At 38.1% G+C, this 26,458-nt stretch overlaps 1 protein-coding gene across 4 annotated transcripts in view; it reads right to left on the reverse strand.

Annotated features, from left to right (window-relative positions):
* MORC1 (MORC family CW-type zinc finger 1) overlaps positions 1 to 26,458 on the reverse strand; it is a 163,768-nt gene that overhangs the window by 44,355 nt on the left and 92,955 nt on the right. For all 4 annotated transcript variants that reach the window (XM_042903391.1, XM_042903388.1, XM_042903389.1 and 1 more), the window contains 2 exons: positions 24,086 to 24,224; positions 358 to 423 (listed from right to left, as the gene is read on the reverse strand). In XM_042903391.1, coding sequence (XP_042759325.1) covers positions 358 to 423; positions 24,086 to 24,224 — 205 coding nt within the window. The remainder of the gene's footprint in view (positions 1 to 357; positions 424 to 24,085; positions 24,225 to 26,458) is intronic.

The following is a 26,458-nucleotide window of genomic DNA, read 5'->3' on the forward strand; positions in this document are numbered from 1 at the left end:
AACATATTTTTAGGCTGATATATAGCCATAAATTAAAGCAATCTATGTATATGATTACATATATACATACATATATATATAAAACCATAGAAAATATGGGAAATATATTAAAACATTTAAAATGGTCATCATCTCCAGACAGTAGAATAATGGGTATTTAAATTTTCTTATTTATACTTTATCTTCTAAGTTCTTCCTAATAAACATGTATCACTCTAATAAGAAAAAAAATGGCAATTAAAAATATGTATTAGTGCTTCACTAACTGAACCATGATGACATTTAGCCCTTGATGAAGTCTTACCCTTCAAATGGGAAACATGACACAAATGGCTAAATCCTACTTTAATTACTCACCTTAGATGCTGAAGTTCGGCAGGTAGTAGTGAACTCCAGGATTCTTCTTGTTGGTATAAACTGAGGCTTTTATGAAAAAAATCATCAGATGAATGTAAGTAAAAGTAACTTTCAATATGAATATTATCATAATTAAATATTCTTCATTTCTTAAAGACATTTCAAGATTGTATACCCTCAGCGTGACTGGGTGGCTCAGTCGGTTAAGTGACTTTGGCTCAGGTCATGATCTCACAGTTTGTAAGTTCGAGTCCCGCATCAGGCTCTGTGCTGACAGCTCAGAGCCTGGATCCTGCTTCAGATTCTATGTCTCTCTGTCTCTCTGCCCCTCTCCCACACATGCTCTGTCTCTCTCTCTCTCTCTCTCAAAAATAAATAAACATTTAAAAATAAAAATTAAAACAAAAAGATTGCATACCCTCACTGATAATTACTAAGGGGTCCCTTTCAGAGTAGATCTACTGCAACAATGTTCTGATTAGGGATGACTGGATAACATAAGAGAAGGCAATGACTTGTCAAAGCATTACAGATCAGATGTCTCAGGAGCAATTTCAGGGGTACCACTGTATCAAACATGTCTCCACAGCCCCTGTCCCCTTTCTCTGGAGACTCTTTATTCCCTGTTTGCAGGTCCCAGCATCTGGACTAAATCCTGACCCTCAGCAATAGCTCTGTTTAGTTCAGAGCTCGAGGCCTGAGCCTCAAGGGACTTCTGAGGGTAGACCGGCCTTAACTGTGTCCCTAATAACTGGATGCTGCATTGTACTCATAGGCACAGCTAGAGAGAGAGGAAGCATCTGCTCTCCCTGAAAAATAAGTACCTTTTAAGCTAGTATTTTGATGTCATGATGGGCACGTTAAAAGGATGAGATGTTGACTAAATACACAGAGAAAAGATAAAAGAGTAATACAGGCCCTGTACCCCATGCTCAGGTTCACTCCCCTTCGGAATAGACCCTGGTTAGGGGGCCTGTCTGGACCTCCTTTGTGTAGTACAGCCATTAATGTTTACTGAGCCACAAACACCAATGTGATAACCAGCTCAGTGGCCAGATTCTCTAGGACATAAAATTTACTTTCCTCTTCCAATTTCCCCTGAAATTGGGAGTCCTGGATGATTAAGGGTTGGCTCTGCTCTCTGCTGAAAAATTTTCTGATGTGGATGGTTTAGAGTTTGAAATGGTGCCTTTTCCTCTGTCTTGAGACCCGGATGCCTCTTGGAACATCCTATAAACTGCTGGTACCCTTCAAGACAACTCTTCCAGAGCTGATTTCATTATTTCCTTTTACACCTGCACCCACTTTCAACCAGTACTTCCTAATGCATTCCCTCTTTTCACCAGTGACATCACCAAACACCCAGTTACCCAAGCTAGGTTATCCTTGGTTAATCATCACCCTCAACCCTCTCCACCTAATCAGTGATAAAGTCTTGTGGATTTCTTCCCTTAAATCTTTTTTTTTTTTTTTAATTTTACACTAGCCTCAAGTCACCATATTGTTTAAAGCTTTTTATCATCTCTTGATTGAACAATTTTCTATAATCTTGTTTTTCTTGCTTCTAGTTCACTTCCCCCTCATCCACCAAGGGAGAATTAATTGTTTTATTTTCTATGCCCCCATGGCATTATTTCTTTTTAGATGTTTATGTAGAAAATATATTCACATGAAGCAATATACATTTTTAAAAGTACGTATTTTTTAAAAATCTCCTGATTACTCCATTCTTCATTTGTCCAGTTCACATTCCACTGCTGTTACTTTTCTGTTTATCTTTCCAGACATCTGTTTATACCTCATACGGAAGCATATATAAATAAGTTTTCCCCACAGATTTGAGGTATGCAAAAATGGTAGTATATTATACATACAGTCTGCATCTTGCTTTTTCACTTAAGGATACATCCTAGAGATCTTTCTCCATTAGTACTTAAAAAGCTTCTTCATTTCCTATTACAGATGTATTGTATTCCAATAAATTGTACAAAAAATTATTTAACCAGACCTGTTAATAAACATTTAAGTCTTCTTAATATTGTACTCTACAAAGTATGTTGTAATGATGTGTAAAATAGGTAATTTTGTAAATAGTTAATTCATATTTGTGTACGTATATTTAATCAGTTTCTAAAAGTCCAATTTCTGGATCAAAAGGTACATGCATTTGTAGCTTTGATAAACACTGTTACATTGTCTCCACAAGGCTTTTTGGTGGCTCAGCATACAGTCATCCTTGTGACTATTGCAAGAGCACTGATAAAAAGTACAGTCTCTATTTTGAGAGTACAGAGTATATATCAATTATATATACCTTATTATCATAGATGTTGGATTGTTTTGTATTTCTAGGCTGAGAGAAAATTAAAGTTTCCTATTACTAGCACGATTGACTCTTTTTCCATGTACCATTTGTAGGTTTTTGCTTTATGGAACTCAACACTACATTAGCTGATGTGAGAGATTTGTAATTGATACATCTTTATTGTATATTGAAGACTTTAGTTTAATTAAATGCCCTTGCTTGGACATTTAATGTTTTTTCCCCTTGATTTCCAAACTGATATTAAGCTGGGCCACTATACTTGTACATTTGTTTGAAATAACATTTTCAATTTTTCTGAATTGTCATTTTAGATGCATGTTTTGTGTATAGCACAGGATTGAACTTTGCTTTGTGATGTAACCTAAAGTTCCTTGCCCTTTATTAACATAAGGTTTAGGCCATTCATATTTGTTGATACCATATATGTGGTTGGTATTAGTCGTCATATTATTTTATTTTGTTTTTATAATTTGTCTTAAGTTTTTAATGATACGGTCCATTTTCTTTGTTTTACCTGATATAACGCAGGTTGTGGGGTTTTTGTTTGTTTGTTTTTGTTTTTGTTTTTTGCCTAGTGGCTACCAACAATGATAATTTTTTTTAATTTTTATTTTATTTTATTTTTTCAATTTACATCCAAGTTAGTTAGCATATAGTGCAACAGTGATCTCAGGAGTAGATTCTTTAATGCCCCTTCCCCATTTAGCCCATTCCCCCACCCACAACCCCTCCAGTAACCCTCTGTTTGTTCTCCATATTTAAGAGTATCTTATGTTTTGTCTCCTTCCCTGATTTTTTATTCTTTTTGCTTCCCTTCCCTTGTGTTCATATGCTTTGTATCTTAAAGTCCTCATATGAGTGAAGTCATGTGATATTTGTCTTTCTCTGGCTGTTTTCACTAGAGGTAGTATAATACCTTCTAGTTCCATCCACGTAGTTGCAAATGGCAAGATTTCATTCTTTCTGATTGCTGAGTAATACTCCAGTGTGTGTGTGTGTGTGTGTATCTCCATTGTGTGTGTGTGTGTGTGTGTGTGTGTGTGTGTGTGTGTATACATATATATACACACACACACCACATGTTCCTTATCCATTCATCCATTGATGGACATTTTGGCTCTTTCCATACTTTGGCTACTGTACATAGTGCTGCTATAAACATGGGGTGCATGTGTCCCTTTGAAACAGCATACCTGTATCCCTTGGATAAATACCTGGTAGTGTAATTGCTGGGTTGTAGGGTAGTTTTATTTTTAATTTTTTGAGGAACCTCCATACTGTTTTCCAGAGTGGCTGCACCCCCAGTTTGCATTCCCACCAGCAGTGCAAAAGAGATCCTCTTTCTCCTCAGCCTCTCCAACATCTATTGTTGCCTGAGTTGTTAATGTTAGTTATTCTGATAGGTGTGAGGTGGTATCTCATTGTGGCTTTGATTTGTATTTCCCTGATGATGAGTGATGTTGACCATTTTTTCATGGGTCGGTTGGCCATCTGGATGTCTTCTTTGGAGAACTGTCTATTCATGTCTTTTGCCCATTCCTTCAATAGATTATTTGTTTTTTGGATGTTGACTTTGATAAGTTCTTTATAGATTTTGGATACTAACCCTTTATCTGTTATGTCGTTTGCATATCTTCTCCCATTCCATTGGTTGCCTTTTAGTTTTGCTGATTGTTTCCTTCGCTGTGCAGAAGCTTTTTATTTTGATGAAGTCCCAATAGTTCATTTTTGCTTTTGTTTCCCTTGCCTCCAGAGATGTGTTGAGTAAGAAGTTGCCGTAGCCAAGATAAAAGAGGTTTTTGCCTACTTTCTCCTTGAGGATTTTGATGGCTTCCTGTCTTACATTTAGGTCTTTCATCCACTGTGAGTTTATTTTTGTGTATGGCATAAGAAAATGGTCCAGGTTCATTTATCTGCATGTCACTGTCCAGTTTTCCTAGCACCACTTGCTGAAGAGACTGTCTTTATTCCACTGGATATTCTTTCCTGCTTTGTCAAAGATTAGTTGGCCATACATTTGTGGGTCCATTTCTGGGTGCCTGATTCGGTTCCATTGATCTGTCTGTTTTTGTGCCAGTACCATACTATCTTGATGATTACAACTTTGTAATACAGCTTGAAGTCCGGGATTGTGACGCCTCCTGCTTTGGTTTTCTTTTTCAAGATTGCTTTGGCCATTTGGGGTCTTTTCTGGTTCTATACAAATTTTAGGATTGTTTGTTCTAGCTCTGTGAAGAATCCTGGTGTTATTTTGATAGGGATTACATTGACTATGTAGATTGCTTTGGGTAGTATAGACATTTTACCAATATTTGTTTTTCCTATCCAGGAGCATGGAATTTTTTTTCTTTTTTCTTTTTTTTTTTTCTTGTCTTCTTCAATTTCTTTCATAAGCTTTCTAAGTTTTCAGTGTATACATTTTTCACCTCTTTGGTTAGATTTATTCCTAGGTATTTTATGGGTTTTTATGCAATTGTAAATGGGATCAATTTCTTGATTTCTCTGTTGCTTCATTGTTGGTGTATAGGAATGCAAATAATTTCTGTACATTGATTTTATATCCTGCAACTTTGCCGAATTCATGAATCAGTTCTGGCAGGTTTTTTTGGTGGAATCTTTTGGGTTCTCCATATAGAGTACCGTGTCATCTGAGAAGAGTGAGAGTTTGACCTCCTCCTGGTCGATTTGGATGCCTTTTATTTCTTTGTGTTGTCTGATGTCTGAACAATGATAATGTTATAAAACTCTTATTCTTAGTTCTTTCCATCTTGAGGCAGTATCTATAAGTTTCCTACTCTGGACGAAGATAAAATTTGTTTATTTTGTCTCCTCTCTTTTCTTCTGCTGTCTGATATTTACTGACATTCTCTTTCTCAGTATTTACATCAGTACGGAAAAGTATGCTTAAATTTCAGTGATACTTCTTGGTCTTCTATGACAGACAAATCTTCTATGGTGAACAAATCACCATTCACCTTTCATCCTTGGCTTCTTTTGTTTTGTTGAATTTCTACATTGCCAGGGCATTTACATTCAGTTTGATACCTAATGTCACATATGTTTGAGACTACAGTTTAACTATATTTATAGCCTATAGCCTATAATTAAATACAGTAAATGATTATATTCAGGTTTTTTGGTATAGAATTTTCAGATGTCTCTTGGCTGGTTGAAATTTGATCTTTACTTGTTTTTCTCAAAAAGGGATTCTTTTTTTCAACACTTTTTGTTTGTAGGATTTTTATTTGAAGAATGGTGTGCTGAATATAAAATTCTTGGTTTACACCTCCTTTCCTTGAGAATCTTATAGTTTTTACTTCCTATCACTTGAGCTGAGTTTTTATTTTTGTAGAAAATTTGAAGCCAATCTGAACTTTTTTGTCTCTATAAGTGATTTGATCTTTATGCCTATTCATCGAACCATATTATCTTTTACTGTACAGTTGAGTAACTTTTCTAGGATATGTCTTATTGTTGACTATTCTGGGATAGTTTACCCTACCATGCAGTGTACTGTTTCAGATATGTAGCTTCAAGGTTTTTGGTTTTGTTTGAATTAAAAGTTTTCCTGACTTATATCTTTAAAAGTGTGTCCTTCCCTTACTTTTTCTCTGGGAATTCCAATTATGCTAATACTGAATCTCCTTTTTCTACTTCTATTATCATTTTCTTTGTAACTATAAGTAAGCCCTTCCTAATTTCTATTCATTTTATTTGCTTTTTCACATTTATCCTCTATACCAGGGGATAGCAAACTTTTTCTGTAAAGGGCTAGATAGTAAATATTTTAGACTTTGTAGACCACTACGGTCTCTGTTGCATGTTCTTCTTTTTTCAATCATCCAATAACATAAAAATTATTTTCAGTCTAAGGGCCATACATGAATAGGTAGTGGGCTAGATCTGGTTAATGGGTAATAGTGTGCTGACACCCACTCTATATTTCCACTGTGTTGGGGCACCTGGGTGGCTCAGTCGGTTAAGCATCCAACTTCGGCTCAGGTCATGATCTCACGGTTCATGGGTTCAGGCCCTGCGTCAAGCTCTGTGCTGTCAGCTCAGAGCCTGGAGCCTGATTTGGATTCTGTCTCCCTCTCTCTCTGCCCCTCCCCCACTTGTGCACACTCTCTCTCTCTCTCTCAAAAATAAACATTAAAAATTTTATATTCCCACTGTGTTTATCAGAGTGATAATCTGCCTTTGTAATTCTTTCCAATTGTATGATTTATTTTTCCTATTTCTTCCTTGAGTTCTACCAAATCATTTTTTAACTGCACTGTTTCTTCGTATTTCAACATCTCTTCCTAAATACTTATATTTCTTCTTTGAGGTCTTCCTTCATAAAAATAACTTTTTAAAAAATATTTTTTACTAAGTAAAAACTTGTTTCTAAATGTGTGTGTAAAATTTCCTTCTGATCTGTGTCAACTTTTTTTACATTTCCAGCTATATTGAGATATAATTTGATATATAATTCATTGCACATAACTCAAGTGTACAATGTGATAAGATTTGACATATGTATAAAGTCATCATAATCATCAAGAAAATGAACATACTTATCATGCCCAAAAGTTTCCTTGTGCTCCTTTTGGCCCTCTCTACACCCCTTCCTACCCCCATCCAATCCATGGGCAACCACTGATCTGCTTTCTCTCAATACAGATTACCTTCATTTTCTAGAATGATTAAGTGGAATCAAAAATTATGCATTTTTTCTGGTTCTTTCACTGGGAAGAACTATTTTGAAATTAATATGTATTGTTGTGTGGATGAGTGGTTCATTCCTTTCTACTGATGAGTAGTATTCCACTGATTGGACAGACCATAATTTGTCTTTTGGGTGGTTTTAAATGTAAGCTTTTACATTTAAGCTATGGCCCATTTCAAGATAATTTTAGTACTGAGGTAAGAGTCAAGGTCCATTATTTGGGGGACATAGGGCTATCCAAGGGTTTTGGTATCATTTGTTGAAAGGTTGCTCTTTCTCCCACTGAAACATATTATTCCCTTTATTGAAAAACAACTGAACATATATGTGTGAGTCTATTTTTGGATTCTCATTCTATTGCTCTATTTGTCTCCTTTTACATCAATACCACACTGTCATGATTACTGCAGGTTTATAAGTCTTGAAATTAGGTAATGTCAGTCCACCAACTGTTCTATTTCAATGTTATTTTGATTACTGTTGGCATTGCACATGATTTGGGAACGTTTGCAATTTCTACCGAAAACAAATCTTGCATAAATTTTGACTGAGGTTGGGTTAAGTCTATAGACCAGTTGGGGAGAACTGACATCTTAACAATATTGGATCTGCAAACCCATGAACATAGGTTATCTCTCCATTTATTTGTCTCATGTAATTTTTTCAGCAATGTTTTATAGTTTCCAGTGTACAGGTCTTGCATATTTTTTTGTTAAATCTCTCCCTAAGTATTTCACATATTTTTTAAATTTTTTATTGACTCTCCTTCCTATAGTAGTTCATATATTTTAATGTTACTGTACATAGTATTTTTATTTCAATTTTCAATTTCTTGCTGCTAGTATGTAGAAATAGTTGATTTTTATATACTAATTTTGTGCCCTGCAACCTTGCTAAGCTCCCTTCACTAGTTTTAGTACCTTTTTTATAGATACCATCTGACTTCGTACATAAACTGTCACAACTAAAAAGAAAAACAGTTTGCCTCTTCATCTGCAATCTGAATGTCTTTTGTTTCTTTTTCTTACTTTCTTTTTTCTTAGGTTTTTTAATTATTATCTCAAGGTAGTTAACATAGTCTTACTTTCAGGAGTAGAACCCAGTGATTCATCTCTTACATATGACACCCAGTGCTCATCCCAATAAGTGCCCTCCCTGATGCCCACCTGTTTACCATTTACCCCTCTCTCCCAACCACCACCCCCATCAACCCTCAGCTTGTTCTCTGTATTTAGGAGCCTCTTATGGTTTGCCTCCCTCTCTGTTTCTGTCTTATTTTTCCATCTCTTCCCCTGTGTTCATCTGTTAAGTTTCTCAAATTCCACACGAGTGAAATTATATGACATCTGTTTTTCTCTGACTTATTTCACTTAGCATAATATACTCTAGTTCCAACCACGTTGTTGCATCTTTTTCTTACTTTCTTGCACTGCCTAGAACTTCCTATCTAATGCTGAACTGTGGTGAGAGCAAACCTCCTTGGTTAATTCCTGATTGTAGGAGAAGACAATTTAGTTTTTCACTACAAAGCACAATTCTACCTGTCAGGTTTTTTTTGTAGATTTCCCTTTATCACATCGAGACAGTTTTCTTCTGCTCCTGATTTGATGTGAGTTTTTATCAGAAGTGGATGTAGTTGCTTCTTTTTTGTCGAATCATTTATATTTTACTGGGTTTTCCTTTTTTTTCTTATGGATTCTTATTTTTATGTTATATATTTATATTGTGTCTTGTTCATATTTTACTGGAATCTTTTTTTTTTCTTTTTGTATGACATCTTGTTTAGCTGCTATACTAGCTAATTTCTTAAACATATAAGAGTTAGGATTTCCAGGACTAGATCTTTCCCCGAGTTTTCTATAGAAAGGGAGGACAAGATTCTAGGCAAGTGTGCCCTCCACCCCAAGCCAAATTTCTTTTCTTCTCATCTCCACACATACACATACACACAGCTTCTGCAAATACAGCTTTTGAGTACTTTCATGTGCATTTCACATCTATTTCTATGAATCAGAGTAAGTCCAGTAGGGTTCTTGTTGCCTCCTGGCTAAAGTAGATGATGGCTAGAGCTTTTCCATCTCCAGAAGTACCCTTTTTCACTAAGAGTATTTGTATTAATTCTTTAGATGTGCTACTGCTAGGCTGTTTCTTCCACTTCTTTCCCCTGCCTCCTGTGGATTTCCTGTAGTATCTTGGCAGCTTCGAGCAGCCCCGAGAAATACTTTAGTATATATGTCTTCTAGTATGACTGAAATTTGAGTTCACATTTTTGTTTTCTGTTTTCCTTGTTGCTCTTAGAAGGCTTCCAGAAGTAGAATCGGAAAATGCTAAGTCTGTATAGCCACATTTATAGCAGAAGTCTCCGATTATAACACTTCTACCTCCCTTTATCATGGTATGGATCACACTTAGTTGTATGCTAACATGCATGTCTCTCTCTATAGATTGGAAACTTCCAAACACATGTTTTATGTGCAATACCTAACAATGTTTAGCACTTTACAGGTACTCAATAAAATGCTGATGATTGAAAAGATAAAGAGATTCCCCCGGAGCCCATAGCTCATCTATTCCACACAGTTGAAACACTGCCACAAGCTTATTCTACATGCATAATACGACTACTTCTCACTCTTGTTGGATATTATCGCCCCTTTGAGATGCTTTGCATTAAATGCCCGTATACACTCTCTTCCAATGCTTGCATCACCCTAGGATGAGTTTTGTTCCTGATACCGCAAAATGGATTGAGCCTAGGCTAGTAACACTATATGTATGATACAGTTCTATTATTTAGGTTTGTATCATTTTGGGTACTGGCTTAAAGATCATCACTCTTTGCTATATAATTTTATTGTAATGACTTTCAACCTCTACTAATCACATCACTAAACTAAGATTGTGAGTAAACAAAAACTTTTATAAATTCCATAAACTTTCCTCTTCTATATTAATTTCAGAGTTGTGTTTCCGCAGAACTTTAGACATTACAGAAAAACACAGCAAAAATTAAAATGTCTCAACTACACTTTGAACAGAAACACATCAATAATGCTAGTCAAAATATTTTAAGGCGATACAGAAGCCAATACCAGACACTGAAATGACCTCCAGATGCCAGTAGTAATGCCTCCAGATGAAGGTAAAATTCACTCATAATTGGAAAAACACAGTAGTAGTTAGGGGAAGAGGCATTCAAAGATAGCCACACTGAATATCTTCCTTTCGCTGCATGGCTCTATACCCAGAAAGTTTCACTACAGTCAATGAATCATTTCACTGTATCTACAGTAAAGGTACACCACATCCTTAATATGTCGGGTCCAATTCTCTTACGAGTCCTGTTTTATCTTTCTCCTTAATTTCATCACATACTTCACCGTGGAATTCCAGGAACTGCTCAAATTAAGTGAACTTACACCGATCTTTCTGTCCCTTAAACACTATCCAGCTCTGAAATCCTTTTGCTTCCTTATAATTTACAGTTCTTCTATTTCTCTCAGGATTATTAATGTTCTTCATAGCTACTGAAACTTTTATTCCTTCAGTTCTTCTCTTTTCTCTCAATCTGCCACACCCCCTCTTGGCTTCCTTTCCATTCCCCATTCTGCCTGAGATAAACAGTTCATCACTTCAGCTATGCTTGGCCACACCCAACACAATAAACCCCAGCCTTAAATCAATCAGATCATTGATCATTTTCCCTGTGTGCTCAGCAATTTCAGGCTGTAAAGTTTGCATTACTTTTGAAAACACACCATTAAAAAAGGCCTGGTTCTCATCCTCTCTGGACTTATTGTTTTATTCATCCTTGGTTAGCTTCTGTGCCCCTTGACAAAGGTTGTTTCAAATCTTCATCATACTCTGTACACAAAGCTTGCCTCTTTCACCATCAGCAGATGGCCCTGACTCTTCTTTAGAAAAAAACAAAACTAGGCATTAGGTGTGTATGAACCCCCTGACATTCTCTCCCACAATCTTAGAGGGAAAAAATGTCTCTCCTCTTACCCTAACTTAAACTCTCTAACTGCGTCCAAGTAATCCTTCCTGTCTTTGCTGAAATCTTCCTGTATCTGTCAGGCCTCACGTGTGCTATGAGTCTCACTGGCTCCCTTCTTAGTCCAGAAACATTGTCAAACTTCTCCTAACTACAAATTTACCTCAACCCTACCCCCCTAACCCTCTAGCTACAACCCTTTATTTCTCTGCCCCTTCAATACAAACTTTCTTTTAAGAGTAGCTTATTACTCATGGCTCCCACTTCTTTCCTTTCTGACCCCTCAACCTACCTGGCTTCCTCTCTGAAACTTACCTCATTTATCTGAGCAGTGGCCTTTAAATAAAAACCAATGGATCAAGACAATGAGAAGATATGCCACAGACTTGGAGAAAATATTTACACAAGAAACATCTTATAAACAATGGTTATCCAAAATATATGCAAAAAGCAAATCTCTTAAAATTCAGTCAATAAGAAAACAATCCAATTTAAACATAAGCCAAAAATCTTGAGAGTTCACCAAAGACACACAGATGGAAAATAAGTATATTAAAATATGCTCCACATCACAGGCCATCAGGGAAATGTAAATCAAAACGACATCGCTGCGCATCTATTAGAGTGGCCAAAATCTAAAACATTGAACACCAAATGCTGGTGAAGATGTGGAGCAACAGGAGCCATTGTTCACTGTTGGTAGGAAAGCAAAATGGCACAGCCACTCTGGAAGACAGCTTGGCAGTTTCTTAGAAAGCTAAACAGACGATCCAGCAATAGTGCTTCTTGGTGTCTGCCCAAAAGAGCTGAAAATCTACATCCAAACAAAACTTCCACATGGATGTTCATAGCGGCTTTATTTAAAATTTCCTAACCTTGGAAGTAACTAGGATCTACTTTGGTAGGTGAACGGATAAACTGGTGTATCCAGACAATGAAATATCATGCAGTGATAGGAAGAAATGAGCTATAAAACCATGAAAAGATATAAGGAAACTTAAGTGCATATTACTACGTGAAAGAAGCCAATCTAAAAAGTCTACATACGATTTATGACTCCTCCTACACAACATCCTGGAAAACACAAAACTATGGAGACAGTAAAGAGATCACAGGTTGCCAGGGGTTGAGTGGAAAGAGATAAACAAAGCACAGAGTAAGTATTTTTAGGGCAATAAATATATTCTGCATGGTACTATGACAGGTATATGTCATCATCCATTTGTTCAAACCCATAGATTGTACACCAATAGTGAACCTTAAGGATCTATGGACTTTGGGTAATTATGACATGTCAAAGTAGGTTCACCAATTATAACAAATGTACCCCTCTGCTGGGGGATATGGATAATGGGGGAGGCTATGAATAATGTGTGGGAGCATGGGGTGTATGGAAAATCTCTGTATCTTCCTCTCAACTTTACTGTAAACCTAAAACTACACTGAAAAACAAAGAAAACCTTTTTAAAAATGTGGATTTAGTGCAGTGCCCGGATCATAATAAATACAGAGGTAATACTTGCACACTTAATTTAATAATTCAGCAGAATTAAAGGCAAAAGACCAAAACAAAACACTAAAAAGTAAGATTAGAAAAAAGTTTTCTAAAGCATTAAGACAAAAAGTAGGGTATTTTAGTTTTATCTATCAAAATATCTTCTGTGGAGACAGGGATAACATATAATTAGCGAACTAAAATAAATTGGCACATGTTAAGTGTGTTAAATGAAATTGACCTTAATGAAAAATGTTACTAGTTCCTCCAAAAGTTTTCCCTCCTTAATTAGCGACAGGTATTTCTACTGATAGATGCATTTCTACTAATAGATGGATGAAGATTACTTATGGAATTGACCTATAATTCTTTAAATATAGTTTTTAAAATCATTTATATGCTTTTTTATTTTAAAAACCCATTTTTACATCTTTAATTGCATATTTTATAGAACGGAAATCTATATAACTGTTAACCTGCTTTAAATTCTGTCTCATTTACTTAAGGAGTTTACTAACAACAGCATTTTTTTTTAAATCATCACCATCATCTCCAGACTTCAAAGAATCATTATCAGCCTGGAAATCCTGCTAATATCAGTTATTTATTTTTATATGACACTTATAAACTCTCCCAGAAAGACTCTTAAATTTCTTTACATGTTTGGAAAGCCCTGAAAATCATAGACTGAATCAGCAAAAGCTGCATAAGATGAAGTGTCAGAAAAGCGGAAAAGCTGAGGGATCCTCAACCCGGGAATGTCTGTGGTATCTAAGAATCATCTGGGGAGCTAAGTAGAAATGCAGATTCCAAGGCTTAAGTCCCCAAGAATCTTGTTCAGTCAGTCTGGCAGATCCCAGGGAATCCGTATTTTTCAAACATGTGACATTGTCATTCAGATGGCCCAATCATCACAGACTCACAGACCTGGAAGGCTGAGGAATCTCCCTTATAATAGTATCTGTGCTTTGTGATGCTACAGAGAAAATACTTTTATGTATCCATACCATCAGGGCTTTCTGATCGAATTTTACTAAAACTTGAGACCTGGGATAGAAGAACAAACCTAGGAAATTAATTTATGACTAATTATTAGTGAGAGAGCATCTCCAAAGAGATTTACCTCCTTGGAGGTATGTGTTTACATTTTGAGGGAGGAATGGAATTGGAGACGGTGTGGACATTGCCTGGGTTGTAAAGGCTGGAGAAGTTAGTCTTATCTTGTCCTAGAAAGACTTATTTATATTTCAAAGGGAAGAGTAAGAATTCAGGATCCCTCCCAAAGAGCAAAGGGTTACATGCGTATGGAGGGGAATAGACAGATGGCTGTTTCTCTCCTATATAAACTTCCAGATTCTCCCCTCCCCAACCCCCCTTTCAGAGTTCTTTACCAGGAGTACAAATTCTGGTATATGTAGGACAACATCTGATCTGACTCATCTCATCCATTGCTTCAGGGATACAAATTAGGGCAAATGGGAATCAGCGCAATTATTTGCTATAATTAAATAATAATTTTCTTTGCTCCAGAAACCTCATGTTTGCATTCAGAATAAAATTAATAAATATAGATATTTAAAACTTAACAGCTTGCAAACAAAGATGGCAATATTCACACGCTCTAAAATTGGATGGGTCTTTGTGAACATCCAGCTTAATCCCCTTCTTTTTACTGAGTTAGGGGATACTAAGATCAAGGACTAGAGACTTCAGGCAGGCCTGAGGTCTGCTGCTTTTATAAAAAAGAGCTGGGACCTGCAGTTAAAGATCCTGACACCAGGCCAGTGCTGCCTACCACATTCAGCTGCCTCCACCATCTTTAAAGAGCCCCTAAAGGGGCGCCTGGGTGGCTCAGTCGGTTAAGCGTCTGACTTCGGCTCAGGTCATGATCTCACAGTCTGAGTTCGAGCCCCGCGTCGGGCTCTGTGCTGACAGCTCAGAGCCTGGAGCCTGCTTCAGATTCTGTGTTTCCCTCTCTCTCTGACCCTCCCCTGTTCATGCTCTGTCTCTCTCTATCTCAAAAATAAATAAAACATTAAAAAAAATTAAAAAAAAATAGAATAAAATAAAGAGCCCCTAAACATCTTCCCTCTATACCGTCTTCCAGAGAGATCACTGCCCTCCAAATCTGCCTAATAGAGACGGAGTTCCTCAAAAAGAAAAATTATGATTGCTGGTAGCTATTAATTTCTCAATTTCTCCCACGCTGAAGAGCTATCAATCCAAACTGAAAGCAAGATATCAGAGAGGTTCAAACAGCTTTGAAATAAGAATCAATCTCCTATTCTAAGTGTATCTGTATTCCTGTCTTGTTTATGTGACTTAAGCCAAGAAAGGCACATGCCTGATTAACAGTAAGGGGTCTGGAGCTTGACTGTGTCAGATTCTCTGGCTTCTTAACTCCACTTGGCAAGTTCCTTCTCTGCACCTCAGTTTTCTTTTCTATGAATGAGGAATTATAAAAGCATAGGAGTGTCATAGGGTTTAAGTGAGTCAGTACACTTACAGCACCTCTAACAGTGGCACATTATAAGCACTATTGTCATTCAATCCTTCCATTCATCCTTCTCCTTTAAACTCCTCATCTATTTAACGTGTGCAGTTAATCATTCAGAGTAGTTTTAGAATTCACCAAAATATATACGATTATGGAAATCTTGGGGAAGAAATTGAAGAGGAGAAGGGAATTGGAAACCCAAAAAATATGCAATTATCATTTACTACAAAAACCCTGTGGCAATCAAATGGCACAGTATATGCAGAAACAAGTGGCAGATAAACCATGAAGCAAATGAGGCTTTGGCTTCAGGACCCCTCTTCAACACAGACCCCTTCCAAGGCTCTGCCCCCAACTTCATATTTATAAATTTTGTGATTTATTTGACTGGGGGGAGGGGCACGAAACTATACAAACCTCAAGGTCCAAAAAAACTAGATCTGCCTGTGTTCAGAAACATTTTAAGTAATAGTTATTTTCAAATGCCAGGAATAATTACCAATGGTCTTGGCTAGAAGACCTCCTTGAGGATTCTCTGAGTAGAGGAAGGATGATTCTAGACCATCAGAAAGGAAAGGTCATAGCAAATAACAATTAATTCTCTGGATCTGGATTAGAGCCCCCAGGTGTGTCAATACACCACCCTGTGTAAGAAGGCTGGGTCTGGGGCACCTGGGTGGCTCAGTCGGTTGGTTAAGCGTCCGACTTCGGCTCAGGTCATGATCTCGCAGGTCCGTGAGTTCGAGTCCCGCATCGGGCTCTGTGCTGACCGCCCAGAGCCTGGAGCCTGTTTCGGATTCTGTGTCTCCCTCTCTCTCTGACCCTCCCCCATTCATTCCCTGTCTCTCTCTGTCTCAAAAAATAAATAAATAAATAAATATACGTCAAAAAAAATTAAAAAAAAAAAAGAAGACTGGGTCTGGGCAAGCAAGACTGAAGAAGGGCAGGGTTAAAGCACTTGCTGGTTAAGGACAAGGTAGAAAATAGAGATTACATCTGAACTTCACTCAAGCCTATAGGAGTTAGGCCAGAGGAAGGAACCAGACTCAAACCAAGAATACAATCAGGTAGAAAAGGCTTAACAACGATAAATCAAGAGGCATAAGATGTGGGGCCAGACTTCAAAATCAGAACAATTGTGGAATACAGTTCCTTAAACTGAACTGAAAATGTGAAGCTGGGTCCTGAGTAAGAGGGGAGATTAGGACTAACAAGATGAGAAATGAGATTCAAGCTGAGAGGGAAAGATTCAGGAGTGGATTCCGGAGTGTTGGTGCTCAGGGGTACAGATTCAGAGATACCGGGTTCCTTTAGAAGGGACCAGTGAGTAGCCTGCTTTGGAAGGAAGCCAAATATCTGTACCTTACTCTGAGCAGTGAGGAAACAGACCCCGCAGTGCTTCCAGGGTACCAGGCAGCCTCTGATTATCCCTAAAGAGCATGCACACTAATTGAGAACTGGTTGTACATGCAGTTCAGGTGCCCAAGAAATTTTTATAGGGCAGAGATCTAATAGGTATATTTGCACTAAAATCCAAATTAATATTCCCTCCAGTGAAAATCATTTCACACGACACACCTGAACGTCTACTCTCTCCATCTCTGTAGATGTGAACAGGAATGACTGACATGCAGAGTGTGGGATGAAATGTGGCAAGACTGCCTGCCCTCGTCAGTAGTCAAAGCTACTTCTGTCCTTCTCAGAGCAAGAAGTTCCCTTTGGACTCACATTCCTATTGGTCCTCAGCAGCTGCACTGGTCATGTTTGTGAAACCCAGGAGCAGACAATAGATGGTATTTCTCGGTCCCAATCTTCAGGGCATAATAGGGTGATTTATGAAGTCAGGAAGAGGGACTGTCCTGGGCCCCTCAGACGACACTGCTCCCTGAAGGGGTTCTGCTCTGGCTGTTCTGATGTGCATCTAACTACTGGCGCTGTCCCAGATTGCTTAGTAAACCACAGTGTTGTTCTGTCATGTAGTGTGACATCAGCTCCTCAGGAAAAGACGAGTTAGAAAATAATTTGGACAGGGTGTCCGGGTGACTCAGTCAGTTGAGTGTCAGACTCTTGATTTCGGCTCAGGTCATGATCCCAGGGTCATGGGATCGAGCACCGTGTCGGGCTCAATGCTCAGTGAAGCTTAAGATTCTCTCTCTCCCTCTGCCCCTCTCCTCTGCTTGTGTTCTTTCTCTATAAAATAAAATACAATATAATAAAATAAAATAAAGATGAAATGAAATGAAATGAAATGAAATGAAATGAAATGAAATGAAATGAAATATAATTTGGACAAGCAATTCAAGTTAAGAAGGTGAACATCTTCTGTTGGACATCTATTTTACCCAATACTGAGCCAGGTGTGGTGGTGGGAGGTATACAAGAGAAAGAACATGTGATATCTACCCTCAAGGAACTTCTAAACTAGTTCAACATAAACAATTCACTTAACGTCTCGTTTGCTATGCTGTGAACACAGGGCCAACAAGTGTGAATATATTATGCATTATCCCTTTCGGAAAAACAACACATCACCACAGAGAAATGAGATCTTTGTAGCAAGAGTAATAAAGTAAAATATTTCAACTACAGTGAATATAATAGCTTCTTGTTAGACAAGGGTCTTTAGGTATCATAAATTTTAGATCATGGCAGTTTATGTAAGAAGACTGAAAAGTACTCTTGATGAATAAATATATTTTCTAAGGCATCTGTCTCCATGGTTATAGAGATTTGAAATCTCAGCATCCTACACAATAATGACACATTTAAAAGATTAAATTCTAAATGGGAAAATGCATTCGTACTCTTCATTACAAAGTTGTGTTCAGATATGCCATTTCAATTTGAAAAACACAGCTAAAAGTTCAGGAAGCCTTTCTTGCTCCACATTTACTGCTAAAACAACCAATGTGGGAACTGTCAGATTATACTATTTCATTTTTTTGTGTCCACGTGAGCACCACAAAAGAACAGAATGCTGTTGCTGGAATTCCTTTTTAACAGGCATGACATTTTACACAGGCTCTTCACTTGATGCAAAGACCATGAACATGACAAATTAAATCCAAATACAGTCTCTGTATTCCCATCCAAATGCCACACCTTATTTTGACCAAGTGTAAGAACATTTTGGTCTCCAAAATGTACACAGAAAGTGTTAAGTCTAACTTTTGTAGAGTGAACCAACTCAACCAAATGAAAACTAATTATTTTTGTACCTATTTGTGAAGAGTTATGCATAAATCAGATTATTCCTTTAACCTTTCATTCATTGTTTGGTAAATACTTATTACGTTGAAAGGTCCAGGCCTAGGTATTTTGGGGAACGCAAGGATGAATAAAAATGGTCCCTTCTTTCTAAAAGTTTATAGTCTAATATAGGAGACAGAACAGATACACAAATAACTATTGTACCAAGTACAAAGTAAAACATGTTCTAAGAAAGACCCATTAAGGACAAAGAGAACTGGAAAGAAGACATTTTTACAGGGAGAGAATGAGAAAAGACTTCATACAGAGAATGATATTTTTAGATCTTGAAGAGCTAAAAAAGAGACAAAGGCCACTCCAGACCAAATGGAAGGATCATAGGCACTCAGAGCAGCATGGAAATGGAGAATACACCTAAGGACTAAGGCCAGCTCAGGGCAATTCCCATAGAGGGGAAGAAACTACAGATGACCTCTGAACAACACAGGGGTTGGGCCGCCAACCCCTACAGAGCTGAGAATCTTCAACTAACTTTTGACTCCCCTAAAACTTAACCACTAATAGCATATTGTTGATTGGAAGCCTTACTGATAACAGTCAAATTAAAACATGCTTTGTATGTTAGATGTATTAAATACTGTACTCTTACAATAAGTATACTAAAGAAAAGAAAATGTCATTAATTAAATAAGGAAGAGAAAATACACTCACTGTGCTCTACTGTATTTATCAAAAAAAAAAAATCTGCACAAGTGGACCCGCGCAGTTCAAATCCATGTTGCTCAAGGGTCAACTGTACTGCCAGGAAGGCAAAGAGAGTCAGATTAGAGAGAGCCTAGAGTGTAGGATAAGAAATTAATATTAGTCAGAAAATACTCAGGCAGAAAGACCTACAGGATGCACAAGTGATACAGCACACACCACAAAAACACGTATGATATAAATACAGACTCATTAACATTATTTATGTACAAAGGGGTAAATGTAGAGTAGGCTTTATTCAGGGAATCAAGTTATGATCTGTGTTCTAATAACTGAAGGCATTAAGTGGATTTAAGGTGGTACCAAAAAACCCTGAATGAGATGCACCGAAAGCTATATTCCACGTGCATGATTATGATGCAATCGTCCTTATGATACAACGGGAGGTAGATGAAAAATCTAACCTGTGACTTAAAGCTCATAAAGGGGCACACTTGAGGACTGGAAAGTTTCTCAAATGCAGAGAAACTGATTTTGTAACTCTACTCTATGGCTTTAACAATTATTGTCTAGGTTTACTGACAAACAGAATAACAATTATCCAGATAACACACCACATAGTAGCAGAGCCATCAAGTGACACAATGAAAATGAAAATGCTTTATCGTTTGGCCAGCAGGTGGCACTTGTCACTTGCTATAGAAACAGCGGGTAATGTGGAATGAAGTTGAAACATGGAGTTAGGAACAGATTATTCATTCATCTATTCAGAAAGGAGAAAGAGTGGAATGGGCGTTTCAGAAGCACAATTTATAAAGAGGGTTTTGGGTTGCTGACGCAGCTTATGAACTGTGTACACATAGTTCATTAGGTATTTTCCTAAACAGATATTTTGCAACGTAGCGGTCTGTTGCCTTTGTAAATGTTCTTATGTCCTTTCTGTCTGTATTCAACCTTATGAGAATGTGAGCAGATCCGTGCTGACATTAGACAAAAAGGAAACAAACTCCAACTTCATCATTTAAAAATGTGCAATTGATTCAAATTATTGAACGCCTTTGAACTTTACTTCCCTCTTTTGCTGTAACTGATATGACTGCTATGTTGCAGGGATTACATAACATACCATCTGTGGAAACGATATCTGTGGACTTAGCTACTTCATTTTCTCCTAGAGGACAAGATCTAACCATTGAGACACCTCTTTTACCAGAACAGTTTTCTGACCCACTGTGAGTATCCTCTAGCTCAGGTAGGTGGTACTCCTAGAGGTTAGTCACTCATCATACCGGTAGGGTGTGTGAGAGGTGGACATGAGCCTGTAGCTCTGGTACCATCATACTCTCTCTCCTACAATTATTTTACCACTCCTGGTTGTCAGTGATACAAAACCCAGAACCACAGAATCTAAGATCCAGAAAGGTCTTTGATTGACCTAGTGAACTTTTCATTTCCCAGATCAGGATGCCTTCAGCCATGAAAGATGAAATACAAGAGAACACGAAATGGGATGTGCAGATTTAGGTCATTTTTATATTTGCTTCCCAGTCTGGTCAGAGCATAAGTAGGCACTAGTAATGGGAGGCAGGGAGGGAGAACAAGAGGCGGGCAAACCATAATTACACGGCATGTATGTTATTACTTCCCGATATTGAATGAATGGGCACCACCAGTAGACATAGTGAATCATAGTCATACACTAACCAGTTCCTGATTTTCCAGTGATATCTACCCCATACCTGAATCATGTCTGCACTTCACCTGAATGGCACTAAGGCCCTATTTTTCTGGGCACCCTTGCCCATGTTATATTCTAACAGAACTTCAGCTGAAAGGTGGTCAGGAAGAGAGTAATTCACTATTGGGAGTAATGACTCCCAATAGTAATAGTCATTGAGAGTAATGACTATTGGGCAGTTTTGAGTCTTGTTTCTGGCATCTGGCAGCTATCACCAAAATACAGTTTTTTGAATACTTTCATGGGTTATTTTTGTGAAAGGGGAATTGAGGTCACCTTCCAGAGGTCTTCTATTCAGCAATTACCATATTTTATAATGAGTTACACAGTTTTTAAAAGAGAGACATGTCACACAGATGCTGAGTCTATTTTTTAAAATACATAAGTTTAGCATGTAATTTAGAGGATTGGCACCATGAAGGAACAAGTCAGTGCTAATCTCCAAGTCTTCGTTTATAATGTTTTTCTCACCTAGAATGCCTGCCCGGTCATTTCCCTCTCTTCACCCTAAATAAACTTCAAGACACAAGTTAATTGCCGTTCCTTCTTTTTTTTTTTTTTTTAATTTTTTTTAATGTTTATTTATTTTTGAGAGAGGAAGAGACAGAGTGCAAGCTGGGGAGGGGCAGAGAGAAAGAGGGAGACACAGAATCCGAAGCAGGCTCCAGGCTCCAAGCTGCCCGCACAGAGCCCAATGCGGGGCTTGAACTCACGAACCTTGAGATCATGACCTGAGCCAAAGTCAGATGCTCAACCAACTGAGCCACCCAGGTGCCCCTGCCATTCCTTCTTTGAACCTTTTTTTGACTGAAGCTGCCCCACTCTCTCCCTGTAATAAACCTCTATCGTAGTTTCAGTTATGATCAGACAAGTACTGAACTAGTATTATGTTACAGTGGTTACTAATTTTCTTTTTTTTTTTAAGTTTATTTATTTTGAGAGAGAGAGAGAGAGAGAGAGAGAGAGAGAGAACCCCAAGCAGGCTCTGTGCCACCAGCACAGAGCGCATTGTGGGACTTGAACTAATGAACTGTGAGATCAAGACTTGAGCTGAAACTAAGAGTTGGATACTTAACCAACTGAGCCACCCAGGCACCCCTGGTCACTAATTTTCAAACAGCTGTTAGACTCGGTCTGCAAAAGGACTGTTTATTATCTGAACGTGTGTTCTATTATTGATTCAACAACTATTTATTGAGTACTTACTACTTGCCAGGAACAGTTCTCGGTAACAGATTTACAGTAAACAAAACCAAGGTTATCCCTGAGCTCACAGAGCTCATGCTGTGGTATTAGAGTTACTCTGTATTTCCCACAATGCCTAGCATGGGACAGACCCAAAGGCAAGTGTGTGCTCAATGATCACCTCAAAATTAACTGGTTGCCTACGGCTGGTGAACCTTAAACAAAGCTTTCCTTGATTAGCTCCAAAACAGGGTCAGCTAAGGGCACTGAGTGTTGAAAGTGAGTTGAATATGTTAAGATTATTTTCACAAAAGAGGACGAGGAGGGTGAGGATTCTTACATCCTTTGAACTGATGGCAGCAAGTCTCTATGCAAGTACCGCTAAACTTCTTTGTTTAAATTTAAAACAGACTGAATCTATAAACCTGGATCAAATTCGTTATGAAAAACTCAACTACCAAGAAAGAAAGAATAAGCAGAATGGATGGCCCAAATGTTACCCCAACAGCTACCATCAAAATCTCTACCTTAGTAATGAATAAAACAGCCAATACTAAACAAGCAAAAGGGTAATTTAAGTCTTTGCAACTGGCAACTATTACTATCCAAGGGTCAGCTCTGACCTCCATTGGAAAGAAAAAAGTATCCAGAGACTGCAATAAAGATAGAATCAATTCAGGATATGCTGTCTGTCTTCACAAATCTACAGGAGTAGTAAACAAGAAATGAAAAACAAATGAAGACATTCCACATTGGAAAGATCTGACTGTACCTACTTGTTGATTAAAATAACTGCAGGCTATGATACCTTTACTTCTGACCTGTGTTATCAAACCCACGACTAGAGGCTCTAAGAACTGTAGAAATTTTCACCAGTTTCAGGGGACAGGGAATGCTTAAGAGAATATGTTTGCAAAGCGACTCTCAGTCAGGTCTTCCTGAGAAACCCAGAGACTCCAGACTAACAGGAAGGGTCAGGTTTCTTTGGTTGTGATCCCAAGTGGTGGCTGGGCTGATCTGCACAGCAGATCCCTAGCAAAGTGGGAGAGGTAAGAAGATGAAATGAGGTGGAAAAGAAAGTTTATCTTCTAAAAAGCACAGGGAGACACATAATAATAAGGTATTAAGCCTGAGGATCATTCTCCCTGCTCCATAAGAGAATTTTCTATTCAAGTATTTTATTTCCTGACATTTACAGAGAGGTCAACACATTTGGACATATGCTGCTGACCTCCTCAGGTTCTATTTGAGGAAGTTGACAGGCTATATTTAAAAATGCTGAATTTGGGTGTTAAATCTATAAAGTAAACAGAGATCTAATTCCTTTATTAGTTAAGAGATTAAAATAATATTTCTGCATGCCACTTTTTCTTTCACTTGAAATTGTCATGGTTTCTTACATTTACTGATAGTAATGTCTTATTTATTGAATTTTCTTAACAATTAAGTGACATTGAGTTTCTATATTAATAGGCTAATATTTTTTAAAAGACCAATTCTTCACCTCAAAAACCGACTCTCAGGGAAGAACACAATCTTGGGAAACATACAGACTTATGCCCCAGTCTTGACCATGTCGCCTATACCAGACTCTATGTGAATTTGTAGGTGGAAATAAATCTTCCTACTCCTCACGTGCACTGCTGTGTAGATGGGCTTAAATGTCACAGGTAGTATTTTTTTTAACAACTCACCTCCCTTTCTGAGCCCCTGGGGCACTGTGCTCCCTCCCAAACAGTCCTTAGCCCCAAAATGAAAAGCAGGGGACAAAAAAAGAAGGAAACAACCACTTTAGTTCATGTGCACACATAAAACCAACAGCTCAAAGAGTTTGGGTAGATTTTGGAAAGAATTAACAACAGCTCACCTGTGGCTGCTGTTCTGCCAGTCGATTGTGGTACCTTTGGACTGCCTCTCGAAGTTGTTTCTCCTTCTCATTTTTTGATGGTGACACTCTGCTCATGGTGCCCAGGGGGATGGAAGGTAGGCTTTCTGCCTGATGACAACTTCACGATCAACAAGAAACAACATCAGGAGGAAATATCAAACTGTTTATTGTCTGTGAAAGATGACTTACTTCTATGAACAGATACTCCTTACGCCTTATATCCAAAACGTGACTACAAAGGAAGAGCACTGTATTGATGACTTTTGGCAATACATGACATTACGTCTCCAGCCTGCATGGAAAAGAGCTTAAGGGAAAATGTGGAGGGTGGTATATTTACAAGAATGGGAGAACCTTCATTACTTTACCAATGCTTCATTTATCCTGCATTATCATGAAATGAGGCCTTTTGCAAAGATGTCCTCAGATAATTGAAGCTTATCTCATTATTGCCAAACATTTTTTCCCCAAGAAACTTTGGAGAGAAATCTCCATGTCTCTCTTAATGACACCAAATAATTCTGCTCTGGAACACATGGATCCCTTGTTTGAGAACTCAGGAGGGCTGTGAAGCACTGTGACCACTGTGGTGTCATGCAGTCACTCAGTCACAGCCTTGGGGGCTTACGGAGCCGTGCACAGCCCTTCATCACCGATCAGCCCCACACCCTGGCTGCAGCGTGCTCCCAGCTCCCGCCCTTCTCTCCCTGCTGTTGTGGTAAACACACTTGCAGGGGCCTCTGTGCTGCCCAGTCTTACTGCTGTGCTGTTTCTAATCACTAGTTGGTTAACACACGTAGTATATAATCAAGTAGAACTGTATGTAAATGAACAGTAGGCAGACCGTGGACAAGAGCCTCCCTCGTTATGGTTCCATAAAAATACTAACCACCTTTGAAACATATGGCTTGGGAGGTTTGGGGTATTTTGTTTTGTTTTGTTTTGTTATTTTCCTACTCTTGGTCACATGGCTATGTTCTGTAGACTTGAGTTAGCCAAACTATAAAAAAAATTGATATATGATATTGTTTCTCTTGAGAGCAAGGCTTGTCAAGGATAAAAAGTTCAACTCCCACCAGGCATGGCTTTTAGTCAGGGCATGACTGGGCATGTTCAGAAGTGGGGCAAAATGTCAAGGTGAATTCTGAGAGCCTGTTTTACACGAGGGTTTTTCTCTTATTTACATGAACCAAAAATAAGGGGGAAGGGACAAAGTTTGTATGAAATAAATGTGTTGTGAAGCTGGGACAGGGAGGAGGGGGCCAAGATTAGGGCCTTCTCCCAGCTGAAACAGTGCTGGAGAAGCAGAGCTGATCAAACCCATGATTTGTGTTTTTCAGGGCTTCAGGGTATATTTTTCTTGCCCCTTAGGAGAAGGGAGTGAGGAACTGTGGTCAAATTCAAGCAGGACTGTGAAAAAGCACTTAATTCCACCCACATATGGTATTCGCTGTTATTGTGAGTTTCAAACAGAGGAGGCAACTAAACAAATCAGGGGGTATCTACTATATGTACAGCTACCTGCAGTGCTGATTTGAAGACATCTGTGGGGTGGTACCTATAGAGGTTTCTATTTTGAGCAAAAACCCTGTGGCAACGTGCAGTTTTTATTCAGAAAAGAATAACCTCAAGTATTTTAATAAAACACAATCCTGTCAATTATCTTTAGTTAAAGATTTTGGGAAGCAAATTAAATTTTAACTTGCAACACGACCCATGAATATTTTTAAATATCATTCTCACAATGCAGACTTCTTTGGTTCAGTCAAATGATAAGCATCATTCTTACCCTGTTGGTGATCCCCATTTATAAATGCAGATAAACACAGAGCATGAATGGAATGGAAGTATACTGATACCTATTTCTCAGCTACTGTGATAAAAAATGTCTAGCCTCCCTCGGAAGAAGAAAAAAAAAAGAAAAGAGAGAAAAAAAAAGAGGTTAGAGAGGGAGAGAGCCAAAGCATAAGAGACTCTTAAAAACTGAGAACAAACTGAGGGTTGATGGGGGGTGGGAGGGAGGGGAGGGTGGGTGATGGGTATTGAGGAGGGCACTTTTTGGGATGAGCACTGGGTGTTGTATGGAAACCAATTTGACAATAAATTTCATATTAAAAATAAAAATAAAGTGGAAACAAAAAACAGGCTCTGGTGGTCCAAAAAAGAATGGTTTCATTTTACCTGCTGGGTCAACTCTGAATACTACCATTTGTAAAATGGTATGTTTTGTCACTATAGCGTATATAACTGGCATTAGGCTTCCTGAAATATAAAAGGATGCCTTCAGAATCTAAAAAAACAAGACAAACGAATACATAAAAAGCAGAATCAGACCTATAGATACAGAGAACA

This window comes from Panthera leo, chromosome C2 (assembly GCF_018350215.1).
Source record: "Panthera leo isolate Ple1 chromosome C2, P.leo_Ple1_pat1.1, whole genome shotgun sequence".
Lineage (NCBI taxonomy): Eukaryota > Metazoa > Chordata > Mammalia > Carnivora > Felidae > Panthera > Panthera leo.